This window comes from Abramis brama (assembly GCF_963993115.1).
Source record: "Abramis brama genome assembly, chromosome: 3".
NCBI classification, from domain to species: domain Eukaryota; kingdom Metazoa; phylum Chordata; class Actinopteri; order Cypriniformes; family Leuciscidae; genus Abramis; species Abramis brama.
The window spans coordinates 30117867-30145804 of record NC_139965.1 but is presented as its reverse complement, the minus strand read 5'-3'; the positions used below and the strand labels follow the sequence as shown (position 1 = coordinate 30145804).

The 27938-nt window shown below is 39.4% G+C and overlaps 1 protein-coding gene across 3 annotated transcripts; it reads left to right on the top strand.

Annotated features, from left to right (window-relative positions):
* Positions 1–297: 297 nt before the first annotated feature.
* nkd1 (NKD inhibitor of WNT signaling pathway 1) lies at positions 298–27928 on the top strand. 3 transcript variants are annotated; one of them, XM_084107680.1, is made up of 10 exons: positions 298–455; positions 570–602; positions 792–931; positions 17902–17959; positions 21102–21205; positions 21906–22001; positions 22518–22665; positions 23710–23791; positions 23951–24078; positions 24263–27928. In XM_084107680.1, the coding sequence occupies exons 1-10, from the start codon at positions 431–433 to the stop codon at positions 24766–24768; spliced, it is 1320 nt and encodes a 439-aa protein (XP_083963806.1). In that variant the 5' UTR covers positions 298–430; the 3' UTR covers positions 24769–27928. The 3 variants fall into 3 exon arrangements, with proteins under 3 accessions (XP_083963806.1, XP_083963805.1, XP_083963807.1); XM_084107679.1 differs by having other exon boundaries at positions 24260–27928; XM_084107681.1 differs by lacking the exon at positions 570–602 and having other exon boundaries at positions 24260–27928.
* The last annotated feature ends 10 nt before the right edge of the window (positions 27929–27938 follow it).

The following is a 27938-nucleotide window of genomic DNA, read 5'->3' as shown; positions in this document are numbered from 1 at the left end:
TTTACAGTTCATCCAGTCAATCGTTTTTCACTCTTTAATGTTATTCAGCTCTTGTCCAAACCAGCGATTGGTGTCCGCTCGGCTGGACGTGTTTAGCTGACGTCCTTCCTGCCCATGGCGCCCACGGGGGGCTTTGCGCTGCTCTTTTTATATTTGGAGACTCCAAAAGAATCCCGCTTCCCTTTCATGTGCCGCCTCGGTCCAATCAGAAGGAAGGAGAGGCGGCCTGCGCGAGGCGTCAATCACGCTCGCTGAGTGGCTGGAGCGCCTCTCGTCTCGTCCGCTGGAGCTGCAGATCACTCGATCCTCCGCCGTTGCTGGATGTGTACGGAGCCCGCGCGCTCTTCTTTACGGACGCTCACAAATATCGCATTCCTTCTGGATTGTTTTTCATTTCTGATGTTTCTCAATTGCTCTCCGATGCAGAGAAATGGGTAAACTTCATTCCAAACATGGTAAGACGGCATCTCTTTGGTGTTGTAGAGCAAGTCTTTGATTTTAAAGCACTTGTCATATAGTTCTTTCGAGTAATAGCTTACATTTATACGACATATATTTCCTTTTCAAAGCTGCTATTTGTAAAGCGAGGGAGAGTCCTGAAGGTGAGTACACTTATTCATTATACAAATAATAACGCTTTTTATTTTATTGATAAAACAAAGCAGCACCGTTAAACATTTGGCGAAAACAAAAAGAAAAGCGTTAGAAACTATATTTGAAAACTGTTTAACTGGTACATAGACTGTAATAGTTGTAAACATATGTATAAATTGTGTTTTCTTGTTGTTTAGGCGATAGTTTTGTAGTTAACGCATGTTTGGCGAGGAAAGGACTGGACGACTGGATGGTTAAGCAGAAGTACTACTGCTCGAGCTCTCGTGCACAACAGCAGGACTGCCAGCAGAAAAATACCTGCGGACTGTCTCCACGGGTACGTCAACGGCTTTAATAATTTCTTTATCACACGTGTGAAGATTTTGGAGTTTCAGAAAGCTGGACTAAGTGACCTTTGCGCTTCGCCTTCGCTCTTTATTGCATTCAAAGACACGAGAATCAACTGTTTGGGTATTAAGTTTTATGGAGAAATGTTGCGCACTTTGAAGCAAGCAAGCTGTTTGCAGTTGAAAGTTCGTATTTTAACTGTTCAAAAACTTTGTTTTGTTGTGATAAAGACAACATCGTTTACAACGGTCGCAATTCAACTCTTTTTCTTTCTGTTGATCTACATTAATTGCTTATGGGCAGTTGACATGATATCGAGCAGTTTTAGCGGTGTCCTGCGATGTGACGTGCTATAGTTGATCTAAAATGATGTTAAACAAAGAATTCCAATTCTATGCAATTTTATGACCTCGAATTAATTGAGAAACTAAATTGAATATTTGTCATTTTAAAATGTATTTATTATATCACAAGACCACTTAAAATTATTTTAGTAATTTTTTCTTTGCGCGAGTGTAGGCTAGATTTTGAATGTCGATGTTGAATAGAAGTTAAACGTTAATGGAAATATTACATGACAGCTAACCGTATTCGGTTGTAGGTAATATTCGCGTTGCAGTATGATCGTTGTTTCGAGGCCACACGCGCTACTAGACCACCCAATTCACGCGCTTTGAAAACGATCTTGGCATTGTTTTGTGACGTCAAGAACAATAGTTTACTCTCTGTGAACACTCTGCAGTTTGAGCCCAACTATGAAAGCCAGCGGCGTTATTACCAGCCGTGATTAAAGGAGAAACACTCTCTGAATACACGTTTCCCTTTAATGATGTCTGTTAAAACGCTCTCCACGGTTTCAGCTGCTGCCTTTGAAGCCAGAGGAGGAGATTTTGTGTTGTTATTCCTTTGAATGATAGGAAGAGGTGAAATCAGGTTTCCAAACAGGTTCAGGCTGTCATTTTGAGGGGAAATATCAATGGGTAAATAAATAGCCTAAATACGTTTGGTATCTTAAAGGCGGAACGTGTATTGAAAGTATATATTTGAATATTAATGTCTTTATATTGCAAGCAAAAAAGTTGTGTGTTTGAATCTTGAATTTGCCCAACAAGGAAACTGTTATAGCAGTCGTGCTTAGACAAAAGGCGCATCAACTTTTCACTGGCGGCTCACATGGGTAAATGGTTTATTTGAACGTGGTGGGAAGAACTGTGTGAGGGCTAGGAACAGATGCAAGTTCTCTCTGTAGGTAATAGATCACGGCGGGTTGAAAGCATTGCAGGCTGACAGGCTGGTGACAGCGCTGTATTGTGAAGTAGAGAGAGGGGTGGAGGGAGGGCCAGTCTGTCTCAGATTTGGCATCCTAGTAAACACATAAGAGCACTGTCGTTTTGGAGAGGAGAAATCCTCTGGAAATACCTCGGAGTAAGCCTCTTTTGGTCAAGGGCTGTTGTGGAGTCTCGAAATAATTTTTTTAAGGGTTGGAGAGATAGCAAGAAATGCTGAGAGTGACAGAAAGAGAGAGAGAGAGAGAGAGAGAGAGAGAGAGAGAGAGAGAGAGAGAGAGAGAGGGGAAATATTAAACAGCAGGAGAGTACAGCCACAGCCTCTTAAAACCCAATCCTCATATGTGGACTTCCAAACACAACACAAACTTTCAGAATCAGGAATGTTCCTGGAGAAATGCTGAAATGCATTTGATTTCTTCTCAAATATCTAAGAAAGTAATGGCAATAAACAGTGATTTGGCATGTAAGATGGCATGCATAATACTGCACTGCAAACAAAGACTTTGCAACAAAATTGTGAAGTGTGGATTTTAGCTCTTGTGTTTTAAAGGGGAGAAAATAAGATTAAGGTGCACGGAACGCACAAAGTTCACACAGTTTGATGTTTATTACTGTGAGAAGGAGGTTTTATTGTAGCTGGAGAGATCATAATGCACTGAACAACAGTTACAAAGTCTGAAATGACTTCATTGGTTTACCTGTTGTTTATTTAGGTATTCGGATTTCACCACACTTAACTTTAAAGCCAAACAGTGTTCTGTTTTAACATTTGCCTTGCATTTCATTCCATCAATATGATAGTCTGCAAATAAACCAGGAATTGTCCAACAATACCCGCTTGTTTTTCTTCTGATGTACTAATGAGAAGTTTAAGAAACAATAGCAGTACTGAGGAGTGTGTCTTTTCCCATTTGTTGTGAAGTGATTTGTCCAGGCTGGGAAAGGATCCCTACTGAAAGAATTCAAACATTTGAACAATCTTTTTAATCACATAAGCTTAATGGAGTGATGGAATGAAAGAATGAGAGAAGGCGAGAAGGTGTTTGAAATCATAAATATTTATTTCGAAATACTTATTTTGTTTTGACATTACAAAGAATCTCCAGAACAGTTTAATATTTTATGGAGTGATGAAATTTGAGGCTGGTTTAGCTGGAAGGAGGATTTGCATCCCTTTGTTGGTTCCCCCTTTTTAGATTGCAAGTGAACTATTTGAGAATATTTCAACCATTATTTTTATTATTCTAGTGAGAAATGTTGATTGGATCAGTGTGTGGAGTTTTTACTGAAAATGTGTTTTTCCTATTTTATCTATTCATTTGTTTGCTTAATGTTTCTTGAGCTTTAATGTAGCCACCACTTATTTCCTGATCTTCTGAATCAGAGATTTTTTTTTAGCATGACGTGTTGATACTATACTACATATATTATAAATTATATACTTGTCAAAAGTAATTACTTAAGTTAAACAATCTACTTATATAAGATTTCTCTTTCTTGCTGAGAAAAGCCATGGACTGGTTGAAGAAGAATTACCTCACTCCCTGAGCATGAAGAAAGCATGAACCTCACTCATAAAAGCAGGCTGATACTGGGACTAATAGAGGCTACCTGGAGAGTTAGTTATTTATAGCAGCTGTGTGGACAGTTGTGTGTGTCTGTGTTGTTAATGTGGTTCAGATGGTATGGATGGTGGGGAGTCGGAGTCAGGAACCTGTTTGATGAGTGTGTTGTGTTGTGCGGTGTTAACTAGCCTTCACACACACAACTTTCTTATGTAGAACTGCCCATTTTCCAGTCTACTTTGCATTGGTCCTGTGCCTTTTTGTAAATTGCACTATAGGGTCTTGTTCAAAAAGAGGTGAGGGTCAGATTTGTGGCCTAGCTGTTAGCAGGTTGAGCTCTGGTTCTCATGTGGGAAAGTAAATTTAAGTCTAGCTCCATCATTTCCTGTCCTCTTTATGCAGCTTTTCAGACCTACTGTTTCACTTTTTTGTATTCTGGTCTAAAGTCATTGCAGTGATGCTCTTGTTCCTTTAAAACTGATTGATTGGTGTTCTGTCATGTGGTGCAGCTTTTATCAATGTGGGGCTTACAGTCATGTTTATGTGTGTTAGTCCCATTGCCAAGCTGTAGTAAACCTCAGCATTAAACGGACACCAGACCTTCTTAAAAAAGTTATCACCACAGCGCTAAAACCTGTCCGAATAACACTATCAAAGAAGAAACTCAACATCATAGCTCTAAAATCAGTCAGAATCAAAGTGCCAAGACCAGACGATGTTACTGCTTTGAAATGTGGCTTTTGAAAACCACTCTGAAACCAGTTGGCACAGCAGTTCTAAACTAGGGCAAACCAGACATCACAGCTTTAAACATAATCTCTGCCACAGTCAAAAGCGGCCAATAGGTCAACTATAAACCAGGCTTGATCATGACTTTGAAAGCATTCTGTATCACTCTGTGTAGTATCACTCAGGGACCAAACACTTTGAAGCCCAGATCAAACAGAGAACTGTAATTCTAAAAATTATTTCTTCAGGAATTTCAGAACTTTTGGGGAATTTTTTGGGATTCCAAAGATCACTATTTAAACCCTTCCAGACAACATGCACACTTTTTCTTTTTCTTGCTGTCTTTACTTCAGAGTTTTCTTTATTGTAGCACAAAGACTGACAGTGTATGCACTATATTCCTTTGTCTCTTTTATTCCCTTCACAATATCCAAAGTATTTCTTTCACTTTAAGCTTCAAGTGTAGTTGTCACACACTTACCATTAGACTTTTTTCTCTTTCTGTTCTAGACGTCAGCTTTACCATGTCTCTCCAGGGCTGGTTAAGAAAGGATGACAGAAAGAGATTGAAAGACAGAGGGTGGGGGCGGAAGAGAAAAGCCATGTTTTTTTTCTGTCTAAAAGAGAAAGAAAAGGGAAGAGGGTGCCTCCGGGGAGTGAGACAGCACCTGGCTCCAGTGTAGGGCTGTTGAGGGGCTCCTATGAGAAAGGAAAATAGGATAAGAGACAAGAAGGGAGGAGGGGAACAGAGTTCTTCCAGGACCAGAATAGTAAAGGGACCTGCTGGTGGCTGCTCTGTCATCTACTCTATCAAGTATTTGACATTGTTTAATGTTAACATTACTGCTACAGACTGAACTCACTCCATTTTTCTTGCATCCTGAAACATATCTGTCTGTTCAGAACTGAGGAAATAAAACATTTAGCACATTTCCTTTCCATACTTTGTGTGTGTTTGTGTATGTGTACCTGGTAAACCCTACGGCATAAGGATACCAGTAATTTTTGACCTTGCGGGGACATCTTTTTTTGGTCCTCATGGGGAAAACATACTTTTTTTTTTTGCAATTTTTTGAAAATTTTAAAATGCAGAATGTTTTCTGTGATGTGTAGGTTTACCCATTTTTTCAGGATTTTTTTGATGAAGGTTCAAAAGTACATCATTTATTTAAAATAGGATTTTTTTAGCAACATTGTAAAAGTCTTTACTGTCACATTTGATCGATTTGCTGAATAAAACTATTAATTATTAAAAAATTCTTAGTGGCCCCAAACTTCACAACGTCAAGGCCAACTGTAGTCTCATTAAAATGTATAAATGCTGGGCGAAGCGGAACTACAATCACATTATCTAGGTCTGTTAGTAAGAAACGTAATAAGAAACGTAATAAGAAACGTACTGGCACTATTTTAGTTGAGCTTAAGTGCTGGCATTACGTTTTAAAAAGACAGATTATTGTTTATACTGTAATTAAACTATTTAAATGCATTGACTGTCATTGATTCATTCATTGAGGTTTATGAATGAGTCTGTATCAGGAATATCAGCCTATGTTGGGATAACCTGTAAAAAGATGTGGAACTTGAAAGGCAGCTTTAAGGTGACTAGACTTTCTTCTCGAGTTACTCTTGGTTAGTAGACATGCAATGCTGGCTTGTAAGTACACATGGAAAGCATTGTAGTCATCTCAGTTGTAGGTGATTTAAATGGTTTGCCCCATTTTTTGTATGTGTTTTTCCATTTAACTATGAGTAATGCATTGCATATATGTAAGTATGTGTGTAAAAATAGTGTTCAGGTATGTGTGTCATGGGGGTGGGCTGGAGGCTAGGATGGCGCCTGGCTAGGTGCATCAGAGAGAGAGAGAAAGTGTGTGTGTGTGTGTTGTGCATTAAAGCACGTCTGTCCGGATGTGCTCTAGAGATCAAAGTGCATGGTGGGAATGTGTGGACTGAGTTGCCAGGATTAACAGCTGAGAATTGGGCTGTGTTTTCCAAATTTCCTTAAACACACATACACACACACTCAACCACAGGCACAAGCAGCAGAGCTGAGGACAGTGTTATTCCAATCTCTTCAACACCCCTATTTATTCAGCTTCTCTGACACATTTATGTTTCTTCCGTACTTCAAAGGGAAGAATGAGATACTTGATTTGCTATCTGTAAATAAACATTTAGCCTACTAGTATGTATTTACAAACATATTTAAAATCATCAAATTGTATCACAGTTTTAAAAAAGTATTTATCACCACAACTGTTTTCAGCATTGATTATAATTATAATTGAGCCCCAAATCAGCATATTTCTGAAGGATCATGTGACTCTAAAGTAATGATGCTGAAAATTCAGCTTTGCCATCACAGGAATAAATTATATTTTAAAATATATTCAAATAGTAAACTGTTATTGTAATGACTGTAATAATATTTTACAATAAAACATTAATATATTATTATTTTTAATCAAGTTCATGCAGTCTTGGTGATCATAAGATACTTATTTATTTCAAAAACATTAAGATCATACTGATCCCAAATTTCTTTTGATCATTTTTTTTGTATTTGTTAGCTTATCACTTTTTAAGAGACAGTAATAACAAATAGCAGGGATTTATTTTTCTTGTTACCATGTTTAATTCATAAGTTTATTGCTGTCTATCTGTGTTTAGAGTACTTATGAAATAGTCATATTGAAGGATTTGATAAATCTCTGACTTCCACAAATCTCCAGCTTTCTGTTACTCTGGTGTTTAAAGTCCTTCAGAGAGGAAACAGGCTGGAGTTTCAAACACAGTGTTTGAAAAGTCTTTCTCTGTATTTTTGGGGCAGCTTAGTTATTCCTTTTCTCTGCCTTTAAAAAGAAAAGGAAGAGGGGAAATGGGGAGAGGGTAAAGGAGGGATCACCTAAGGGGAAGAGAGAGTAGAACAAACGGGGAGCGCTGCTTCATTTTCAGTGCTTCAAAGCGCGCTCTCTCTCTCTGCAGCTTTCATGCTTTTAAGGTGTCTCTAGTAAATGAGAGCATAGCCTCACCAGTACTATGTTTGCATCATTTTAACTCAATAAGTGTCCTGTTGTTGCCTACAAAGTGATAAGATTGATGCTTTTATCTCTCACTAACTATCCTGCCAACAACCTCTTTCTCTTGAGTCTATCAGTGATACTGACTGTTGTTTTAGTCATATAGTCTGTGTTGGGATGTAAAAGTGTCCTTCTAGCTCCTGTATTTGTAACGTCTGCCTACATTCTCCGTTAAGAAAGAGGAACTGCCCACATCCTGCCCCAACTTTTTTTTAAATATGAACTACTGCATTTGTTAAGTCATTTCATGGTCTTTGAATGCTCAAAATACACGATCAAACATACTTGATAAACACAATCATGCTTGCATCCAGTTTAATAAATCTGCATTTGTTAAGATCTCTGTAACTAGTCGATATGATATCCATATCTCTATAGTGACAGAATGAGTAAGAAAGGCTAGTGTGTGTGTGTGTGTGTGTGTGTGTGTGTGTTTCTGTGGACAGTAAGTGTGTGGTGACATAAGCATAGAGCACTTTGATGTGGATGAGGTAATGTGTGAGGAAATGTTTGCAATGTTAATCTCATCTGAGAAATTACTAAGGAGCCTCTACAGACACGGACACAAGCAGCTGCCCACACACACACCATAATGATTTATTTGTGTCCACCTTGCAAAGACAATATAAAAAAGAGCATGAACTGTACAGATGCATATGCAAGGTTACGGTCTAATCACCAGTTTCGAGGATACAAGACACAACACTTACTCCAAACACAGCGACTGCCAAATGTAGCTGGTATTGAGCAGTGTTTTGCTAATCACTTTCTTAGCCAAACTCAACATCTATAAACCCCACACAACTGACCTGTTTACATGGCCTTTTAGCCTACACTGTAATACATGCATACACGTACTTCACACAATTAACACATGGATGTGCATACACATATGCACTTTATTTGACTTTATGAATATTATGTTTTCTGATGCATAGTCTTGCAATGTATACTCCATTTAACAGCATTCACAAACACAGGCATTCAATGCATGCATAATAGAAAGTTTCATCATTGTCCATAGTGTGCTATTTGTCTCCAGAAGGTATAAGTAATACAAATTTATTTGTACTCTTTTAAACTAGAATCTCTAGTTTTGAGAATCTCTTAACCCCCTCACACAAACGCTTGTCAACATGGGCATCTATTGTTGCATCTCCAGATGTTTGTTGTTATTTCGTATTCCTTTTTTAAAATTATTATTATTGTTAAACAATGGCCCGAGCCAATGTCGGCAGCTTGTGGGTCAACTAATGATTAGTGCAAAAAAAGTCAAGGCATATGTGCGAGTTGTGCGTACTGTAAACACAAGTTTTTTAGGTTACCCGACAAAACATTTTTTACAGTCTACAAATAAATTATGTGTGATTGCTATGATATTTATTAATTTTATATCTAAATATGTTCTGTTCATTGCATCAAAAGCAGTTTGTTGATGACAGAAATATGCTTATTTTAATTACTAGGTATGTTATATATGTTTTGAAAGGTCATATGACTGTGATGACAAGTTTATTTGTGGGCTTATGTAGTAATGTTTACGACTAAAAATTTTCTTCACCACTGTTTTGGTTGAAGTAGTCACTGTCTTTCTCAGCTCATTCTCTCTTTCTTCCTCTTTGCTGAATGAGTATTCTCTAATCTGTCCCTTGTTTCGACTATAGGCTGATTTATACTTCTGCGTCGGACCTACGCCGGAGCCTCTACGCTGTAGGCAACGCGTTGGTTTTCATTTATACTTCTGCATCCTTGTCCGCGTTGACGCGGAATTATACTTGCAGTGGGAGCGTGTGAAACCCGAGGGAGCGGTCCTAGCAGACCAATCACAGCGCTTGCGTCCGCGTAGAGTTGAGTTTTTGGAGAGGTGCACGTCAGGGTACGCCGAAGGGTACGCGCGCTACACACAGCCTACGACGTACCTACGGCGTGAGTTCGACGCAGAAGTATAAATAGGCCTTATGGCTGTTTGATGAGAGGTGTGTATTGAGACGAAAGTGGTGTTTTCCATCCTGTGTTGGAGGTAAGCTAACCATCTGAACAGAAGCATGGATTTGCAAACACAACCATCCACTACATTTCTGTTGCTCAGCTTGCCTTGATTTAGAAACCTGTGATTCAGTAAATTAGCAGGATGTGTTTGGATTCTGGATGCATGGAATGGGCATTTTGTGCCAGGGCCAGGGCGGTTATACGATTAACAGGACTTGTAACCATAAAATGCTTGAAACATTGAATCAACTGCTGTTTTACACACAGACTGTATGCTAAAATCTTTAACAGTCCATCTGCTGCAAATCGCTCTGCTCTGTTCTCTACACCAGATCAGTTGTGATGTTTAGTCAAAATCGAAGGGTTTAGGTTTGATTTTGATATTGGTGTGGACATAAAAGCAGACTCCCCTCCCCCCTTTTTTTCCCAAAGTATTCATAATAATAAAAAATAAAAAAATTTTTGTCTATTTTTGGATTGTCTATATTGACTTCAGTTAATACATTCTGTAGTGTTATAAGTTAGAGGTTAGTAATGACAAGGAGGCGGTTTACTCTGTCCATAGTGCAATCGCCAACATCTCTCATCAGCAACAGAGTACATATATAGGCCTACATGATGTATAGAGAATTTACAGGCAGGGTGCAAATAATTTTTTCATATCTCAATATATATCACAGAAAAACAAAATATCGCAATGTCAGTTTTTTCAAATATCGTGCAGCCCTACTGCTGAGTTAATGGCCCAATTGACTTTCTTATAGGTGTGGTGGGATATCATGGCATTGGCAGTGAACAGTGCTCTTTCTCTCCTCCAGATCACACTGAAGAACTGATGAGCTATATTGTTTGCAATCTAACAATCACAAGTCTGTCATAAATGCTGTGTAACTGAGCGCTTTCCTGGCATTCGCTTAAGCTTGAATGAATAGTTAAATAAGGAAAATTGTGTCAACAATCTGTTTATAGGATGTAAATCTTTTTTTCTCTGAAGCTGACAAGCGCTCCCGGCGCACATAAACACACACTTTCTACGGCAAGCCCCGAAGGGACAAATAGGCTACATATCACACGCATGCACAGGGTGAAGTCACTCCATGATTTGAATCCTGATACAATTGTCTCCATTTGCACGGCGCTTCTTTCTTCACATTGATTAGCTGCCAAAATGGGGTGTTACAATATATGACACTGAATCCGAGAGTCAGAGGGAGTCGTTTAATTTGTTACCTCTTTAGCAGCCTTAATCGGAGTGTGACACCCACAAAATTCAAGACAGGCAGCAAGACATCGCCTTATTTATTGGTCGGTGTGGGATATCATCCAAAAACTAAACGTCTGTCATCATTTACTCGTACACATGACTTTCTTTCTTCTGTGGAACATAAATATATTTTGAAGGATGTTTTTGTGCATACAATGAAAGTGAATGGGGTTCAAAACATTTACTTTCATTGCATGTTCCAAAAAAATAAAATAAAAATAAATAAATAGAAAAGACATAAAAAAATAAATTCATACAGGTTTGGAATGACATGAGTAAATGATGACCGAATATATTTTGTTTGGGGTGACCTGTCCCTTTAAGAGTGCAGTTACTGACACTCCAGTCAGTAGTTCAGGTTGTCTGGGTTGTCTGTTCTGCTCATTATAAAGTATGAAGTGCTTATGTAGGTCACTGCACTCCAGACGCTTTCATCCTCACATTTAGGAAAGTATGTAGGGTACTGGGGGGAGTACAGGGAGTCATTTTTGGATTGGCCCGTAGCTAGCGAGGGCCGGTTTTGCCATGCCCTCGGTGCAGGGGGCTGTGCTAGCATATACATCCCCTCTCCAGAGATCCTGCACATGTAACCGTATACGCTTAAGCAAGATAACAGACACAGAAGATTAATCAGGAATTCAGTTGCAAGTCTTTTTCCGTCAGCGCTCGTGACTATATGTTCATGGTTGATTGTCTCGCTGGTGAAATATGGCACCTGTAGGTGCATGTGTCTTTGTGAGGGCTTAAATTGTCTTAAAAATGGAGTGGTTCTGGTTGGCTGCCGTTCACAGTGCTGAAGCCTTCCATCTGTTATTCCTGGTCTTAATATGATTAGGACTGGTCTGTGAGTGTGAAAACCGAAGGTGACAGAGAAGGAGTGAGAAGGCGACAGAGAGAGAGTCGACGGTCTTAATTAAGTTTTCCAGGGTTTGATGACGTTCCAAGGCTATGGCGTAGTGAAGGCTTGGCGACTGATCTTGTCTGTGTGTTTTATGTGTGGGTGTGTGCGTCTGGCCCATGATCATGCAGAACTGTCATCAGCTCTGTAAATTGTCCATCAGCCCTTGTGGCGTGGCAAGCAAACAGAAAATACAGACAGAGTTGTGTGGGACTTTCCACAACACACACACTCACACACAAACACTCCCTTACCCACATACATGCATTCACACACATACCGTAATGACAAAATGAACAAGGCCACATTCATATGAGTAATCTAATTAAGACACATATCCCCATACTTAACCTGGGTGAGAAGTCTCCTAGCTTTCTCTTTGCAGTTTTCCCTGTGTATTTTTTTCATAGTCCTTACCAGGGCCGTACGCACCATTGAGGTCCAAAGTAGGCTTTAGGGCTTCATGTTCACAGAAGGTGCGAGCCGAGCGCGAATTCCAGCGCGACGCTTCACGACACGCTTTCAGTTAAAGGTCATATAGTGCGAGTCTGGCCTTCGAGATGTAAGTAGCTAAACCAAACAACTGTTTACAATAAAAGTATTGAACGAGTAACAGAAACAATCAGTTTGCAAAGACTGTATCAATCAAAGCTCAGCTTGGGAAGATAAGATATACAGGCAAAGATTAGGAGACTGCGAGAAGAAGTAAGAGAGAATGTGATGGAGATGAGAGAGGAAGAGCAGGTATTGTATACTGTGCCCATGAGATTAACATTATTACAATGTATTCCTATTTAACACATATAAATGTTCTTTGCTAATTACAGTGGATAATATAAGCTCAATTTAACAACACAAACACCTATTAATTATAATGCCATAATAGTAGTGCTGTATAAATATTAATATTTGTATAGTCCTCGAATATGTTATATTTCACCAGTATCAGCATTGGGAGTGTTTGCGCAACTTGCATCATTAAGCCAGTAGGTGGTGACAAGTGACTGTCTTCATGAGTGAACAATTGAACCATTAAATGAACAGATTAGTCCAACAAGTTGCTGAAACCAATATTTGATGCTCATATAAATTGCTCATTTGCCTCTGGACACAGAAGTATTGCATTGACATTTGATTGAAATGCCCCCGAACCCCCATAGCAGGATCACTATAGCAAGGACCTCGGTATTTATACGGCCCTGGTCCTTACATATTAATGTGCCAGTCCAGACACTTGGGGGTGACCACACAAATAATTACCCTCAAGAAGATGCGTTTCGTTAAAAACAGCTAGCCCAGGAGTCTCCAACTCCTTGGGGGCACTAGCCAAGTGGTATTTTCTGTTGTGGACCAAACTTGCATTTATTAATGTATAATTTATTGAGGATTAAGTCATTCAGAACTGCTTTTTATTTATTTACATTTTTGTTTAGAGGAGCATTAAGTCTATAGTATTAAGCATATACACACTCATTGGTATCTCAACGCCCTCAAGTTAATGATCTGGCCCCATTGGTCCATTGTTTTTCACTGTCAGAAAATGATCGCAGGATATCTTTGGTCGCAAAACCGTGACAACAGCCTTCTTTGAACCTCTCTCACTGTATGACGTAGGACCATCGTTTAGGAGCCACGACCAGAGAAATTGGTCATCTTTCAGCTGGGAAAGATTGTACAAATCACACAATGTGTACCGGGCATTGCTCTGTATCTCTTAGTTTGATCTCTTTATTTCATTCTTGATTCATTTAGGCTTATTCCACTGATGTGTTTATGTGTTATGGCAAATCAGTAATGTTGCACTGGGTTCTGTGGCCATCCATTTGTAGTAAAGTACTCAAACTTCTCTTCTTTCCTGTTTTGGCTTGTGTTAAAACAGAAAGATCTAGTTGGTTTTCCACAGAGTGTGAAACATGGTGTCTGGGAAAGAGTTTCTGGTTGCTGGCACAGATTGAGTGAAGCCCTTGTTTATGTTTCACAGGCCTTTTCATGATGCTGCTGAGGCAAAATACCCACAGCACAAATGTCATTGTTCCATCTGTTATAAACATGTATAAACACAAGACGGTAACAAATATGGATATGAATGTATTCACACCAGGAGTTTGTCACAGGACACAAGTTCTCTCAGATTTTTTTTTTTCATTCTGTTTAAAATGTCACTCACAAGTAGGGGTGGGCAATATACTGGTAGACACTATTAATCTGTAGAAATGTATCAACCGGTAAAGATAGAGACTATTGTCTCTATCATGGTTACACACTCACCTGACATTGCTGTGCTGCATGATCATGAAAGCTTTGAATGAGGACTCATTTTGTTATAGCCAATGTGCACGCTGTCGGAAAGATTGTTTCTGAGCGCTGTCTGAGAGACGTGCTCACATGAAGCCGCTGCTCATAGAACGTGTGGGTACTGATACTGAACAGTTCTTTTTGCCACCTAATTAGGCTTGAACAGTTAAAGCCACATACTAATGTGTCAGAATGCCCGCCTTTACAAGTATCCTCATAAACACAGTCATTTATGTCTTCAGTGAACATAAACAGTTGAGAAGGAAAACGCACGAGTATATTGGATCCTTGCATTCGGTCTTAAAGTGACAGTAGCATAATAAACCTGCTGCTGTCTCTATATTACAGGTAGGGTAGGCAATATTGGAGAAGCTAGCATTAGCAAGCTAGCATTGAAAGCATTAGATCTCAAAACACTCAAAACGATCTGAAACGCAAGTATCAAACGCGTGACATTGGGGATGGGAGAAACCCACCCAAATTAGCTTCGGTTAAACAGGCGTATGATAATTTGGGTAAATGTGTAAGCTAGATTTATGCCTATTTTTTCACATCTTCATGGACACAACAATGATTTCCCTCGTGTGTTAATATTTTTCCTTGTAATAATGTAGCCTATGATTTGCAAAAATGAAAACTGCTGCTTCTGTGTAGATGAGAGAATCAAAGTGTATGCGCGTTGTGCACACGCTACATTATGGCCAAGCATGCGCCCTCAAAATAGCATTTGAATAAAATGCGCAACGCGCCACTGACTTTAGACTAGGTTTTTCCTGGTCAGTGGTGGAATTGTTTTCTAAACCTGCAAAATAGCATCAGGGAACGTTTGCGCCTCCTCTTTTCGCTGAACCGCCCCCGGGAGCGCAAGTTCATTCCTTAATTTGTGGAGGGAAAAGTCCGCTGTGCGTGTGTGCAAAATAGGAATGATACATGCGTCGGTGTACAAAGTCAATTGTGCTGGGTGCAAGATAGGGCCGTAATGAACGTAAATGACTTACGGTACGTTCACACGGGTCGTCAGCGTCAACGCTTGACGGAAGGCGTGGCTGAAGTTTGGCACTGACGCCATGGTCATAGCAGCGTCAGCCAATGAAATTAGACAGGAACTCAACAACAAGCTTCATTGTCATTCAATGGTCATAAAGGACCGGGTGATTGCCCACCGTAATAATTAGTTTCTCCTCCATTTTAAAATTTATCCTCAGTTTGCTGCTCTTGAACAGGATGAACGTGATTGGCTGCCGCCTGGCTACTGTATTTGCATAGAGCGATCTGATTGGCTGACGCTTCCGTCGGCGGCGCTTCACTGGCGTTGCTCGCGGCAGAAGTTGAAAAATTCTCAACTTCTGCCGCGAGCAACGCCGGTGAAGCGCCGCCGATGGATCCACAATTCTTTTCGGCAACGCTTGACGTCACCCATTCAAAGTCAATGGGAAGCGCTGACGCTGACGCCCCGTGTGAATGTACCGTTACAGAGCTTACTTGTACCACCTGACAGCTGCAGATTAATTTCGGCGTTGATAGTGTTGATATAGAAATGCATAAATTTAACTGAAGTCTTAATTCAACTTCAACCAGAATAACAAAAAGTGTTTATGAAAAAAATGGCCTACCCCACCTTTAATGTTAATCAAACAACTAAAGAGAGAAAATCTCTCACTGGTCTTGATTGAATCACTTTTGTACCTTTACCTTTAAAAAGAACCTTTAATAAGAATACATGTATGTTTAATTTACACACTGAAGACTATGCAGTGTTAAAGAAGTTAAATAAAATTACTCTTATCAGATCTTGTCAGATCGCCCACCTTTGCTCACAAGACTTAATCTGTGAAATTACAAGATAATTATTTTAATCAAATCCTCTTTACTTCTCTCTAACTCTTCGCACGCAAACTCTGTCCCTTTTTTTCTCAGTGAGTTTTCAATTGCGCTATAAATGGCACTTAGTCTCCATACATTAGTGAGTGACCTGAAGCACATGGTCACCCTCACGCAGTGTGTACAGATCCCACTTCAGCCTCTCATTACACCGGTGAAGAGAGATCAGCCTCTTTTGATTACACTCTCCACAGCCAATTAACCTCTGATGTTATCTGGCAAGTGTACAGAAAGATGTCATTTAATTAAAAAGGTCTGTTTCAGTGGTCAAGGTCACTGTAGTACAGTGTGTCCGTGTGCCATGTAGTGACAAACTCCACTATTTGCTTGAAAGGTGACTGGATCTAAAAAGTAACATGGACATGTACCAGGGTAATTCCATGGTGTTTATAGTATTATATATTTTTAACATTTTAATAAGTGTAAAAAAAAAAAAAAAGTAATATTTTATATACAATAATGATAATTATTCATAACTTATTTAATAATAATTAATTCAAAATGTATTATTATTATGTATTTTAATTTAATTTAAATTTATTATTTGCATTTATTTTTCATTCCTATATATCCCTAGTACTCACATTCTCAGGTCTTACCAATATGTTAAATTAATCTCTCTGTATTTCTAAAACTCAAATATTTTCATTAATTTGTTCATTGTTATGCATCTAATCGTATTTTATTGTTTTTGTAATGCATTGTGAAACATCCTTGGGCTTGTGAAATCCAAAATGTTGTTAAATATATTTAATTTTATTATTTGTATTATTGTAAGGGCTGTGCAAGATGGTTTCACCTATAGTGGGGTGGGGGGTGAGAAAACAGAAGCAGGGAAACGAGAAAAGAGGTTTTAATATATGGTGGAGACTGGTGGACTCTATAGAGCTTTTTAAGAGTGACTGAGAGGGGCGGACAGACGCCACAGTGATTGTGCTAAACGCCACTTAGAGGTGAAGTTCAGGGATTAGTGAGTTTCTCACAGCCCTCAATGTCCTGCTTAACAACACATATCCACACTCTCAAACACACTCATTTGAAAGGGCCAAGTAGTGCTTTAGCCAAACTTGACCTTGAATGATAGAGAGAAAGAAAAATGTTAAAGAGAAATAGTAGGAGAAATTCTGCTGACTGGTTTTCATTTCAACCGACTGAAAAGAAGTCATATTTATAATACATCTCATCCATCATCCAGACAACGCATAATTAGCGCATTCCCCTCGCATGCTGTTGGCTAACCTCTCGAGCATTATGGTGAACGTGTGTGTTTGTGTGCGCGGCTTTGTGTCTCTAGCGGCCAGTGTATGGCTGGAGGCACTACAGCAAGACATTTAGTGTGCTTGTCTAGTGTGGATGAAGACAAAGCATCCCCTCATTGGCAGAAAAACAACATGTACACACATGCAGCTGCAGAGCTTCAGCGGATGCTGTCGGGTCAGTCTTTTGGCCAGAGAAATGAATCGTTAGTATCCAGACAGCTGGAGTGTTAAAATGAGACAAAGGTAGCAGGTGTGTTGAGACAATAGTCTTCTTCTAGACTGATTTCTGGTTTGGAAGATGACAGAAATGTTGTAGACTGCTGCTTGTGTGTTGTGTTGTGTTGTGTTGTATGGGTAGAATGGTTTAATATGTTAGATGAGACACTTCCAGAATTACTCTAGGTTTTTCACTCTATCTGTGATGTCTTCCATCTAGTCTTTGGAGGTGTTGTCTAGCGGTTCGCACCCATGCTGAGGTGCTCGTGTGGGGGATGCAAATTAAAATCCAGTCTGCATTATGTCCTGTCATCAATTTCCTGTCTTCATAATACAAATTGCACAAAAGCACCAAAATATGTATACGTTCAGTTGTTGTTTCAAATACTATAATTGCATTAGTTTGGCATTCTTTCTAATCTGAGAAGTTTCATATTATAATTTTATTCTTTTGAAGAGGCCTAACGCTCTCTTCCTTTCTGTCTCTGCAGGACCCACTGGATGAAGGTTATGCTGAGGGCATCAGCGATGAACATTATCGTTTAGAAGGTAAACTATCTCACTATATCCTCTTAGCAACTGATGTTCTCTTGCATATAAAGAGCAGTTTCTTTATTTCTCCCCCTGGATTAAATCTATGTTATCACTATGGTGGTGAGAAGAAAGGGTTTGGTTGAAGTCACAGTGTTGGCACAGAATGATTCTTTTCTTGTGATGTTTATTGAATCATTTGATTGATCAAAAGGCTACAGCAAGGTCAGAATCCTGTGCAACATTTACAGCTTATGTGTGCTTGTAAGTGGTTCGCTCATATCTGTGCGGGACAAAGGTGAGTCGAGGAGAGATGTGATTGGCTAAGGTGTTGTTGGTGTTATGGTTGCCTCATAGTCAGGAGTTAAATTGTACTGGATCTGTTACCTCTGGAATTGGATCTGGCACCTTTTTTATTGGATCTGTGAAAATGTGCAATTTTTTGTTAATCATATGTTTATGTGTCTATAACATCTCCACATGACATATACACAGACATAAGTGAGATATTAGTATAATTTGTATACTAGTTTGTTTAAATTTGTGGAAAAGAAAGTTTTTAATCTTTCTTGATAAAAACAAAACAAAAAAACAATGGAGTGTAAACAGCTTCTTTGATTTTAATGGGAGTGATGTAGTTTTGTAGTTTCTCCCCAAACCTTCTGGATTTGTCATCAGTCCTTGGTCAGGATGTCATAATTTGCAAATTAAATTAAAAAGATTTATCAACAAGAAACGGTATTCCAACTGCATTTGTTGTAATGAAAACATCTGATTGGGATCAAGGTTCTTATCTAAGGTTTAGGCAAGTTTTTTTTTTTTTTTTTTTTTTTGACCTAGCAACATGAAATGATAACTTGTTGTTAAGGTTTCACTGCACTTTAGCCTGTATCAAACATGCATGCTGAGGAAACACACTCGGCTTCAGTCACCTCACAGTTTGTTGTGAACTCCAGGTGAACCTTTAGATTCAAAGCCACGTTTGGGACGCCGCCAAGCTGTCCTCTGTGTTGTATAGCGCTGTATTTAAGCTCCGTCACCAGTGCTCTGTTGCGGGTTTGGCTGTCTCATCACTCTGTGGGGCAGGACTTTGACCACTGCTGTGAGAGTTAGCACTTCCTTTGTGTGTATGGTGTGTGTGTAGTTTTTTTGTGACCATTTGTTAGTCCTCTAGATAAACAGCCCCTGTATATTGTGAGCTGGCTGGCAAGCAGGCTTTGGCCCTGGAGCTCAGCATTGCCTTTGAGTTTCTGGCCCTGATCAAAAGCCCTGATCTGACGCTGTTTCCCTCCAAAAAACCTGTAAAAGCTCCCCGGGTACGACTGCTCTCATCCTCTGGTGCTTTTCTTTTCTTTTCTGTTTTCATCCTCCCTTGCCTCTCGCTGCAGAGGGACAAGACAGGTCCTCTTTGATCTGAGCGGATCAGCGGAGGAGAAGTGAATGAGTGAGAGAGAAGACAGAGAGAGATACTGTTGTGTCTGCCTATCCTTTTGGCTCGTACAACAAACACTGTTTCAGATTTGACTTTGCTTAATTAATTAGAGATTCTGTTTTACAGACGGACTGATCCTGGGCCAAAAGGTTTGAGAATGGAACTTCAAAGCACAGGGATTTGGGGCAGGGGGGAGGATTTAGCCTGCAGGACCCAGCCTGGTGCTGAGCCGTGTCCTCACTGAGCTGCGTTAGATCTGCTCTCGTTTAAAACATCTCTGTCTTATTACCCACAGTACACAAAGAGACAAACTGCCTCTGAAATGTGGGTATTGAGTTCAGGATTAATCCTGACAGGCATTCTCTACTTCAGAACGGCCACTGTTAGACTCTGTCTTTCTCACTTTATATTTGCTTGTGTTTTCAGACATAGACACAATTAGGATTATCGGGGATGTTTCTGAAGTCTGGCCTTAGGTTGTGATGTCAGAAGTTAGTCTATTTAAGCATTTATACTTGCAGCTTTATCCAGGCATATAGCTGATTTCCCGAAGTCTGCTCTTAAAGGGATAGTTCACCCAAAAATTCTGACGTCTTTTGGTTAAACCTGTATGACGTTTTTCCCCCTGTAAAAATGCACCATAAACCTAACCTCATATGACTATATTCAAAATTGTATAATAGCTACAGACCAAAATTCAAAGTGGTTATTGACTGAAAATCTTGCCTTTAGCCAAAGAACCCAAATTTCAGTTGTACTTAAACTTGGCATGTCAAAGTTACATGCAAGAACCCAGTGCCGTTTAATGTAAATGATGTCGAAACTATGTGTTTTGATTTAAACTGCTTACATTTGCTTACATTTACATCTGCTGTCTTGGTTCCTCTCAATTCTTCATCATCTTACCTAAACATCTTAGAGAGTTTTTCCTCACCATCGTTGTTGTTGTTGGCTCGCTTGTAAGGATGCTTTCAGGCGATCCATTGTGAAAGCACTGCCTTTGCACAAAAAATGGTACTGAATTGAGATTTGGGCATGAGCAACGTGTGTGCCACATGTCAATTAATGCCTTCCCAGACTCTAACAAAGTGTGTAGAGGAACATGTACTTCTGAGTTTAACATTGAGGATAAGATAGCAAATTTTGTATAAAGTGTGATTTATTACTATACTATACGACTGTGTGACTGTCTCCAGTATTTGTGACTGGACTGCAGTAGATGACATGGTTGGATTAAAAAATAACTAGGTGCTTGCATTCTGACTTAACTCTTTCCCTTTTCTGTCTATTTTCTGTCATACATGCACAAGATTTTTTTTTCTTAAAAGGTGCATTTCAGTATTTTCCTCATTGAAAAAACACTAAGAAATGGATAGCACTTTTGAACAATGTTTGAACAAAATTATGTACAGTCAAATTAGATGAAGACACATCAGTGGTCTGTGAAAACCCATTGGATCACTTGACCAGCCAAATATTACTGGCTTTATCAACCCCATTATTGTAATCGTTCACTTTTTGAATAATTTATTAAGATAGCTGATTATGAATTGCACATTTCTACAATAGTATCTGTAACTGAACACATTTGTGCTTTTGTGTGATGCTACATACAGAAGATGTCATTATAGGGCCAAGAGGACTGCATTATGGACAAAAAAAAAAAAAAAAAGAAATATCTTGAGTTCAGATTTCCTCAACATTATGTGAATGTTTGTCCCTCTGCAGTGGCTCTGCCCCCTGAGAAGACTGACAGCTGCAGTGTGGAAGAGAGAATGCAGGACACTGAAGGCTCTGCCACCGTCGACCCACACAAACAATTACAGTTTGAGGTCAGTATACACCACACATATACATACTGGGTAGGGCATTTAAAACTACCTTTTAAAAATGTGGGGTCAGTCTTTTTTTTTGAAGACATATATTAATCACACACACTAGAGATGCGCGGATGGGCTATTATTTCATCCGCAACCGCATCACAAAACTCATCATCCGTCCGCCATCCATCCGCACCAACGTTTTTGACCAATTTTCAAAACCGCACCCGCCCGCCATCCGCTGATTGCTGTATACATAATATTTTTCATTTGATTGGTTCAACCGCCCGCCACCCGCCCGAATTGAATTAAAATATTATTTTTCGTCACGTCATCCGCCCGATCCGCGGTTTATCCGCGGAGTCCGCGGCTGTAACCGCCAACCGCGCATCTCTAACACACACACAAGACTACTGCATTAATCAAAAGTGGCAGTAAAGTGTTAAGACATTTTATTATGTTACAAAAGATTTCTGTTTCAAATAAATGATGTTCTTTTAAACTTTCTATTCAATAAAGAATAAAAAAGTGTATTACAGTTTCCATGAAAATATTAAGCATAAGTAATAATAAGTAATGTTTCTTGAGCAGCAAATCAGCACATTAGAATGATTTCTGAAGGGACATGTGACACTGAAAACAGGAAACTGAAAATATTATTTGAATGTGTGTGTTACTAAAACAATGATTATCATTGTTGTTTATTAAACAGGAGTTGGAGTGCGCTGTGTCAGTTGAAGAAGATAACAGGCAGGAGTGGACTTTTACCCTCTACGACTTCGATAACAACGGCAAGGTCACAAGAGAGGTAAGACGTCTGAGACCTCTGCGCAGTAAGGACAGTGACTGATGTCTTTTGTCATGGGAAAGCCAAGCAACACATCACTAACAGGACACAATAAATGGATGTTGCTCTCTGTCCACCGTGTCACTGTCTCTGTCCTGTCTCTGCATCTCTCACTTCATCTCTCACAACTTTCTCTTACTCTCACTTTCTCACTGATTCCCTCAGCCTCATAGTTGCTCTGCATTTACATTTCATTTTCACATGCTAAATAGCCTCAGATGTATAGCATGTTTCATGTTTGCGTGTACATGTGCTCTCCACTGCCATCAGGATCTGTTTACCCTCCCTGAGGCTATGGAGATTCTGATTAACACGTTATTATGGACATGCCTGTGTATGAATTATGAATAATGCATGTATCTTATATATCACGTAAAGGCTTGCACAGCATATAAAAGACTAATCAACTGTCTCGTGTCAGTGAAGATCTCTTAATTTAATGTCTTTTCTTTTTCCTCTCTATCTCTCTATGTCCAGGACATCACCAGTCTACTGCACACTATATATGAGGTGGTGGACTCATCAGTGAATCACTCCCCCAGCAGCAGTAAGACCCTCAGGGTGAAACTCTCCGTCGCCCCAGACTCCAGCCAGAGATGGAGGAACGTCACCCAGACCAACACAGGTACACAGAGAGAGTGTGTTTTCCATGATTAAGAGATATTTTTCTGAGCAATATCAGGGAGACCCAAAAATTAAATTGTCATCATTTATTCACCTTCATGTTTTTATAAACCTGTATGACATGGAGCACAAAAGAAGAGATTTAGCAGAATTCTGTCAATAGGACTGTATTTGGAGTCTTCTGAAGCCGTGCAAGAGGTTTATGTAAGGGACAGGCTGAAATGTATAGGTGCAGTGTGTGATTTGCCATGATACTTTTATGTTTTTCTTTTTCTTTTTTGAGCTTGCCACACAGTCTAATTTTCTTTGGACCAGTGCAGCCTAGACATGTTGTTAAATACCAAATTCTGTGCTCCATTTAAAAAGAAAAAACATGAAACGACATGAGGGTGAGTAGATAATGACAGAATTTTTGGCTGTCTACCACCTACACTATTGCCTTCCTCCTTTTCCCTGTCTTCCATGTCATTGTATATATTGTAAGATGAGTTCATAGTCAAAGGCAGAAGATGAGAGGGAGAAACAACACAAACCTCTGCAGCCCTGAGCTTTTGGATTTCTTTTGGAAAGTACTATCTTATCCCTCTCTGAAAGTCTTTTGCTGTTTGAAAAATAAATATATCCACATTTAGCCACTTTCTTACTGTGTAACTTGGTAAAAAACAATGTGATGGTGAATAGAAAGTACTCTGAAGAAACAGAAGTGTTTCTGTTTGTTTAGTGCTGTCATTTGGGCTATTTATACCCGTCATGTACTTGAAAGAGAAGAGTCTTTGAACAGCAGCTGTCTTCATGCAAATTCACAAGTGTGTGTTTTTTAGATTTATATGAGGCCTGAGGTTCAAAATAGAATAAATGAAGCATTGTTTTTTTTTTTCCTTCTTTTATGAACGTTCAAAGTAAATGGAAAACAGGGAACAAAGGTTTCTTTCTTATTTTGGTTGGTCTTTAAAGCTGCTGCAATATATGTGCGTGTGTGTGATGCTGTGCAACTCACTTTGATAAAGACCCCCCCCTCCTCTCTCTCTTTCTCTCTCTCAATCAGACACTCCCCATCCCAAGCACAAGGGAGAAAAGTGCATTGAGGACTCCAAGCCTTCAGAGAAAAAGTCAAGAGCTTTTCTTAGGTAATTATGAAATTAACTTATTACACTACACATTAGTGTCTGGAATTACATAAAACATTAAGAATATAAACTTAAGGGTTAGGTTAGGGGTTATTAAGAATATGAACACAATCAGAGCAATGTACTTGCAGTCATTTCAACACAGTGTTGTTGTATTAGGCGTTACCATGCTGACCACCACAACCAGCAGGGTTGCCAGCGGCACTGTGTGGATGAGAACTTGGAGAGAAGAAACCATTACCTTGACCTGGCCGGCATTGAAAACTACACATCCCGCTTTGGAACAAGTAAGATCTTAATCACATAAATGGAGCCAATATCATTTAGGCCCTACTTACACCTGGAGTTTGGATCTGTCTTGTGTGATCCAGCATTTGTAGTGTACTGTATATATTGTGTGTGTGGTGATGAATACCTAACATAGTTATAATAATAACAATTAAAATAATTATTTTGTGCTTTCTTTAGCAGCTCCTGCCACAGAACCAGCAAAACCCAACCACACCACACGTTCATCCAATCAGACACGCTCACGATCACAAGAACCCGAGAATGGCCACGTTTACCCCGCTCACCATCGGCGCTCACAGACCATCTCTACGGATCCTCCTGCCGTCCTCACCCGGCACACACATGCAGTCCGTTCCCCCAAAACGCACCGCACACCGCCCACTCAGGCCTCTGCTGGTCGGGTGATGAGGAGAGGAGCGCCACCTCCCCCAGCGGTCCCCAAGCAGACCCCTCCGCACCAAAGCTCAGGCCCGTACCGACGGCACAAGCAGAGGCCTAAAGAAGGACTGCACTATCGGGCTCTGGGGCCGACCGTGACGTCCGGCCCGGTAGTGGAGAAAGAGCATGTGAGGGATCTGCCCAGTCTGGTGCTGTATGAAGGAGGACTAGCTCAGGTGGTCCAGCGGCACGAGCATCATCATCATCATGAACATCATCATCACTATCATCACTTTTATCAGTCCTGAAGAGTGAAACCTCTTATAAATAAGAAGAAACACAAGGAACATGTAACAAATTATCTTAAATATTCTTGGTTGTGGTCACGTTGAGGCTGAGAAGGACACAAGGCATCATGTTCATGCCAAAGTGGCAGACAGTGTGTTCACATTTGTATATATAAGTGTGTGTGAGAGGTGATGTGTGTTGGATTGAATGTGTGTTGATGTAGGCCTAGTCAGCTTAGGACAGGTTTACATTCTACATAAGTGCTCTATATCTCCCTTCTCTCTCTCTCTCTCTCTCTCTCTCTCTCTCTCTCTCTCTCTCTCTCTCTCTCTCTCACTCTCTCTCTCACTCTCTCACTCTCTCTCTCTCTCTCTCTCTCTCTCTCACTCCGTCTGCTTCACATATTTTCTCTCTTTCCCTCCCTCGATATCTCACTTTTAATAATGCTTATCTGATTGGTCTGTTTGGTTGAAAAGGGGGTCAGCCCTGTTAAATGAAGAATTGTCAAATAGTTAAACCACTTTTGAAGGAATACAATTCCTTGGTTTTGTAATTTACATTGTGTGTGTGTGTGTGCGTGTGTGTGCGTGTGTGCACGTGTGTGTGTGTGTGTGTGTGTGGGTGGGGGATCTGCTCTTTGTGTGCCTAAGGTGTCTTTTTTTTTTACACTTATCTTGTTTTTTTGTTTGTTTTTTTCCACTGAAGACCACTTGAAAAGCACTTCTTGTGCCATTGCATTCAAGACACTTTATCTATGAAGAGCTTCTCTCCGAAACAACAGATCTGAATCAACACCTGTAAAAATGCAATACAGGACACATGTACAGACAGAGCCTGTAAAGACGCTCAAACCGTCAGAGAGGACTTTGTTGAAAGACAGAATGAGAACTACACTCTACCAATCTACATGAAGAAAACAGAGCATCATAATCAGCTGCTACCTCTAGTATTATTATGATTATCGGTATTATTGATATAATTTTTTATTATTCAGATTTTATTTTTATTTGTCTGTATGTTCTAATATGCCACCAATCTGCAGTTATGTTGAGATGTATTGGATTTAAATCCATTGTAAGCTTTATTACGGAAACTATTACTGAAACATTTATATTCTTTTTTTTTTTTTTTTTTTTTTGTTCTTTTTGTGTGTTTTTCTGTCCCCGTAACTTTAAGCTAATTGCATTGTAAGACCACTAGGTATCAGAGTTTATAGTGTTATGTGTATCATACAATACGAGATCTTAAAATAATCTTCTAATGATTGTATAATAATGTTCTGAAATTTGTTAAAAAATAATTTATTTGAAAAACATATTCCTGTCATGTTTATGGCAAGTCAAATCAAAAGATTGGGAAACTTTGAATAGAGTTTATATTGTTTGACCCAATATATACATAATATTATATCTTCTGCTTGTTTAGTTGTGGTTTCAACCTTTCCTTATTATCAGTTCAGTAATAAGAGAATTCAAGTTGTCATATTTTGACCTTCTAAAGTGTAAAGGAAACTGTTCTGCCAAGGAAAAAAATAGTATTTTCATTTCTCAGGTTAATTTGTTCATGTTTGAGTAATTGATTTGACAAGACGATATGAGCAGTAAACCACTGAACTGTAAGGATATTTTGGTAGAGAATTACCTTTGGGACTGTTTAATTTCTTTCAGAATCCAATAATATGTCCTCAGACTAAATTCGGATCTTGTAGACTGTATGGTAGTGCCTTTAGCTCAGGAGTGCTCACTTATTGGCTGAAGTGAGAAAACAAGTCTGGTTGATTTGGAGTTCATCTGCTCCCTGCAGCAGTTTAAAACAGCATTTAAATAGTACATTATGAATCTATTTTAGGTTCGATGTATCCCAAGTCACCTAGAGGGTGTGTGTGTGTCAGCTGTCTCATTCCTCAGGGGCAGGATGACAGTATCGCCGCCTAGGAGTCTCCAGTCCTCCCATAACTCACCAATACCCCACTGACAGAGAGTTAATGAGTGTGTGTGCATCTGAAACCAGCCCTACGGAAGATTACGAAACAGAAAAGCCTTCGCTCAAACTCAAGGAGGTGTGTGTGTGTTGAAACTCACAGCAGGTGTTTTAATAATCCAAGTGAGTCAGATATAATTGATTTAATCTCTCTTCTTTGATTTTTAAACACAGAAACACATATTAATGCTAAAAACAACAACTTTAGTTCCATGTGGTACCAGTTTGGCACTTTCGATTTTTGGCCTCAACATGGACAGCAGTCAAACAAAATTAAGAATTTTGTCAGTGACGAGACGTGTTCATTATGTTTGGTTAGAACCTGTTCATTTTCCTAATGTTTAGAGTCAGATCAGTTGACTCTTCTGCTCAGTAGGATGGTGGAAATGTGAGAGCATCACACTACACGAGGCTCTGGAAAACCCACCTGCAACTTCAGGGTGGTCTCATTACAGCTAGTAACCTTCACTCAGTCTCGCTGTTGCAGGGGAATGAATGTGTGCTGTGGAGCTTATTTCTCCCTCTCATTTTCTCATTTTCTCTTTACAGCGAGATAGTATGAGATGTTACCATTTTAAATGATTCTGACCATTACTTAAACATTTATTGCTGCTGAAACCAACCCATGGCTTCATGAGTAAATGAAAAGTTTAAAAACGGCACTCGTGCGAAACATCTAAATGCACAGGAGGCAGTAGGTTCATTTATAATAATATTTCATGAATGTCCTGCAGTGTTCTTGTTTATCTTTTAACACTGGTATTGTATAGATGTCTGATGGGATCAGCTGTGGCCTGATGGTTGTAAATACAACATGAGTTGGCCACTGTGGTGATACCAGTGTTTTAGACCGATTCTGCGCTTATCCAGATGATCGGCTATTGCCATTTGTACCTATAACATTTCTCAATTTATGTTGTGCTTTTGTTTGGTGTGAGTGAGTGTGTAGGACGACACACACTCCCTCAGACTCAAAGAAAGTGATTCTTGGAGAGGATTGTATATAAATAACACAATGTGGTAGCATTTCATGCCTCACCTGAACTCTAGTACAGATAATTTGTGACTTTCCTAACAATTTTTCATGTTTTTTTTGTTTTTTTTTAGTTTATAGAGATGGATGGAAATAATTGCTTTATTTATTTAATAGCAGACCTGTGCCAAGAGAAAATATTTCATTAAAAGCTGAATTGTTGCTTACTGAGTGGGT

Coding starts and splice junctions, on each gene's coding strand:
- nkd1 (XM_084107679.1), top strand. CDS start 431: ATGGGTAAACTTCATTCCAAACATG. Junction 932..17,901: donor CCTGCGGACTGTCTCCACGG/GTACGTCAACGG, acceptor CTGTCTCTGCAG/GACCCACTGGATGAAGGTTA. Junction 24,079..24,259: donor CACATCCCGCTTTGGAACAA/GTAAGATCTTAA, acceptor TGCTTTCTTTAG/CAGCTCCTGCCACAGAACCA.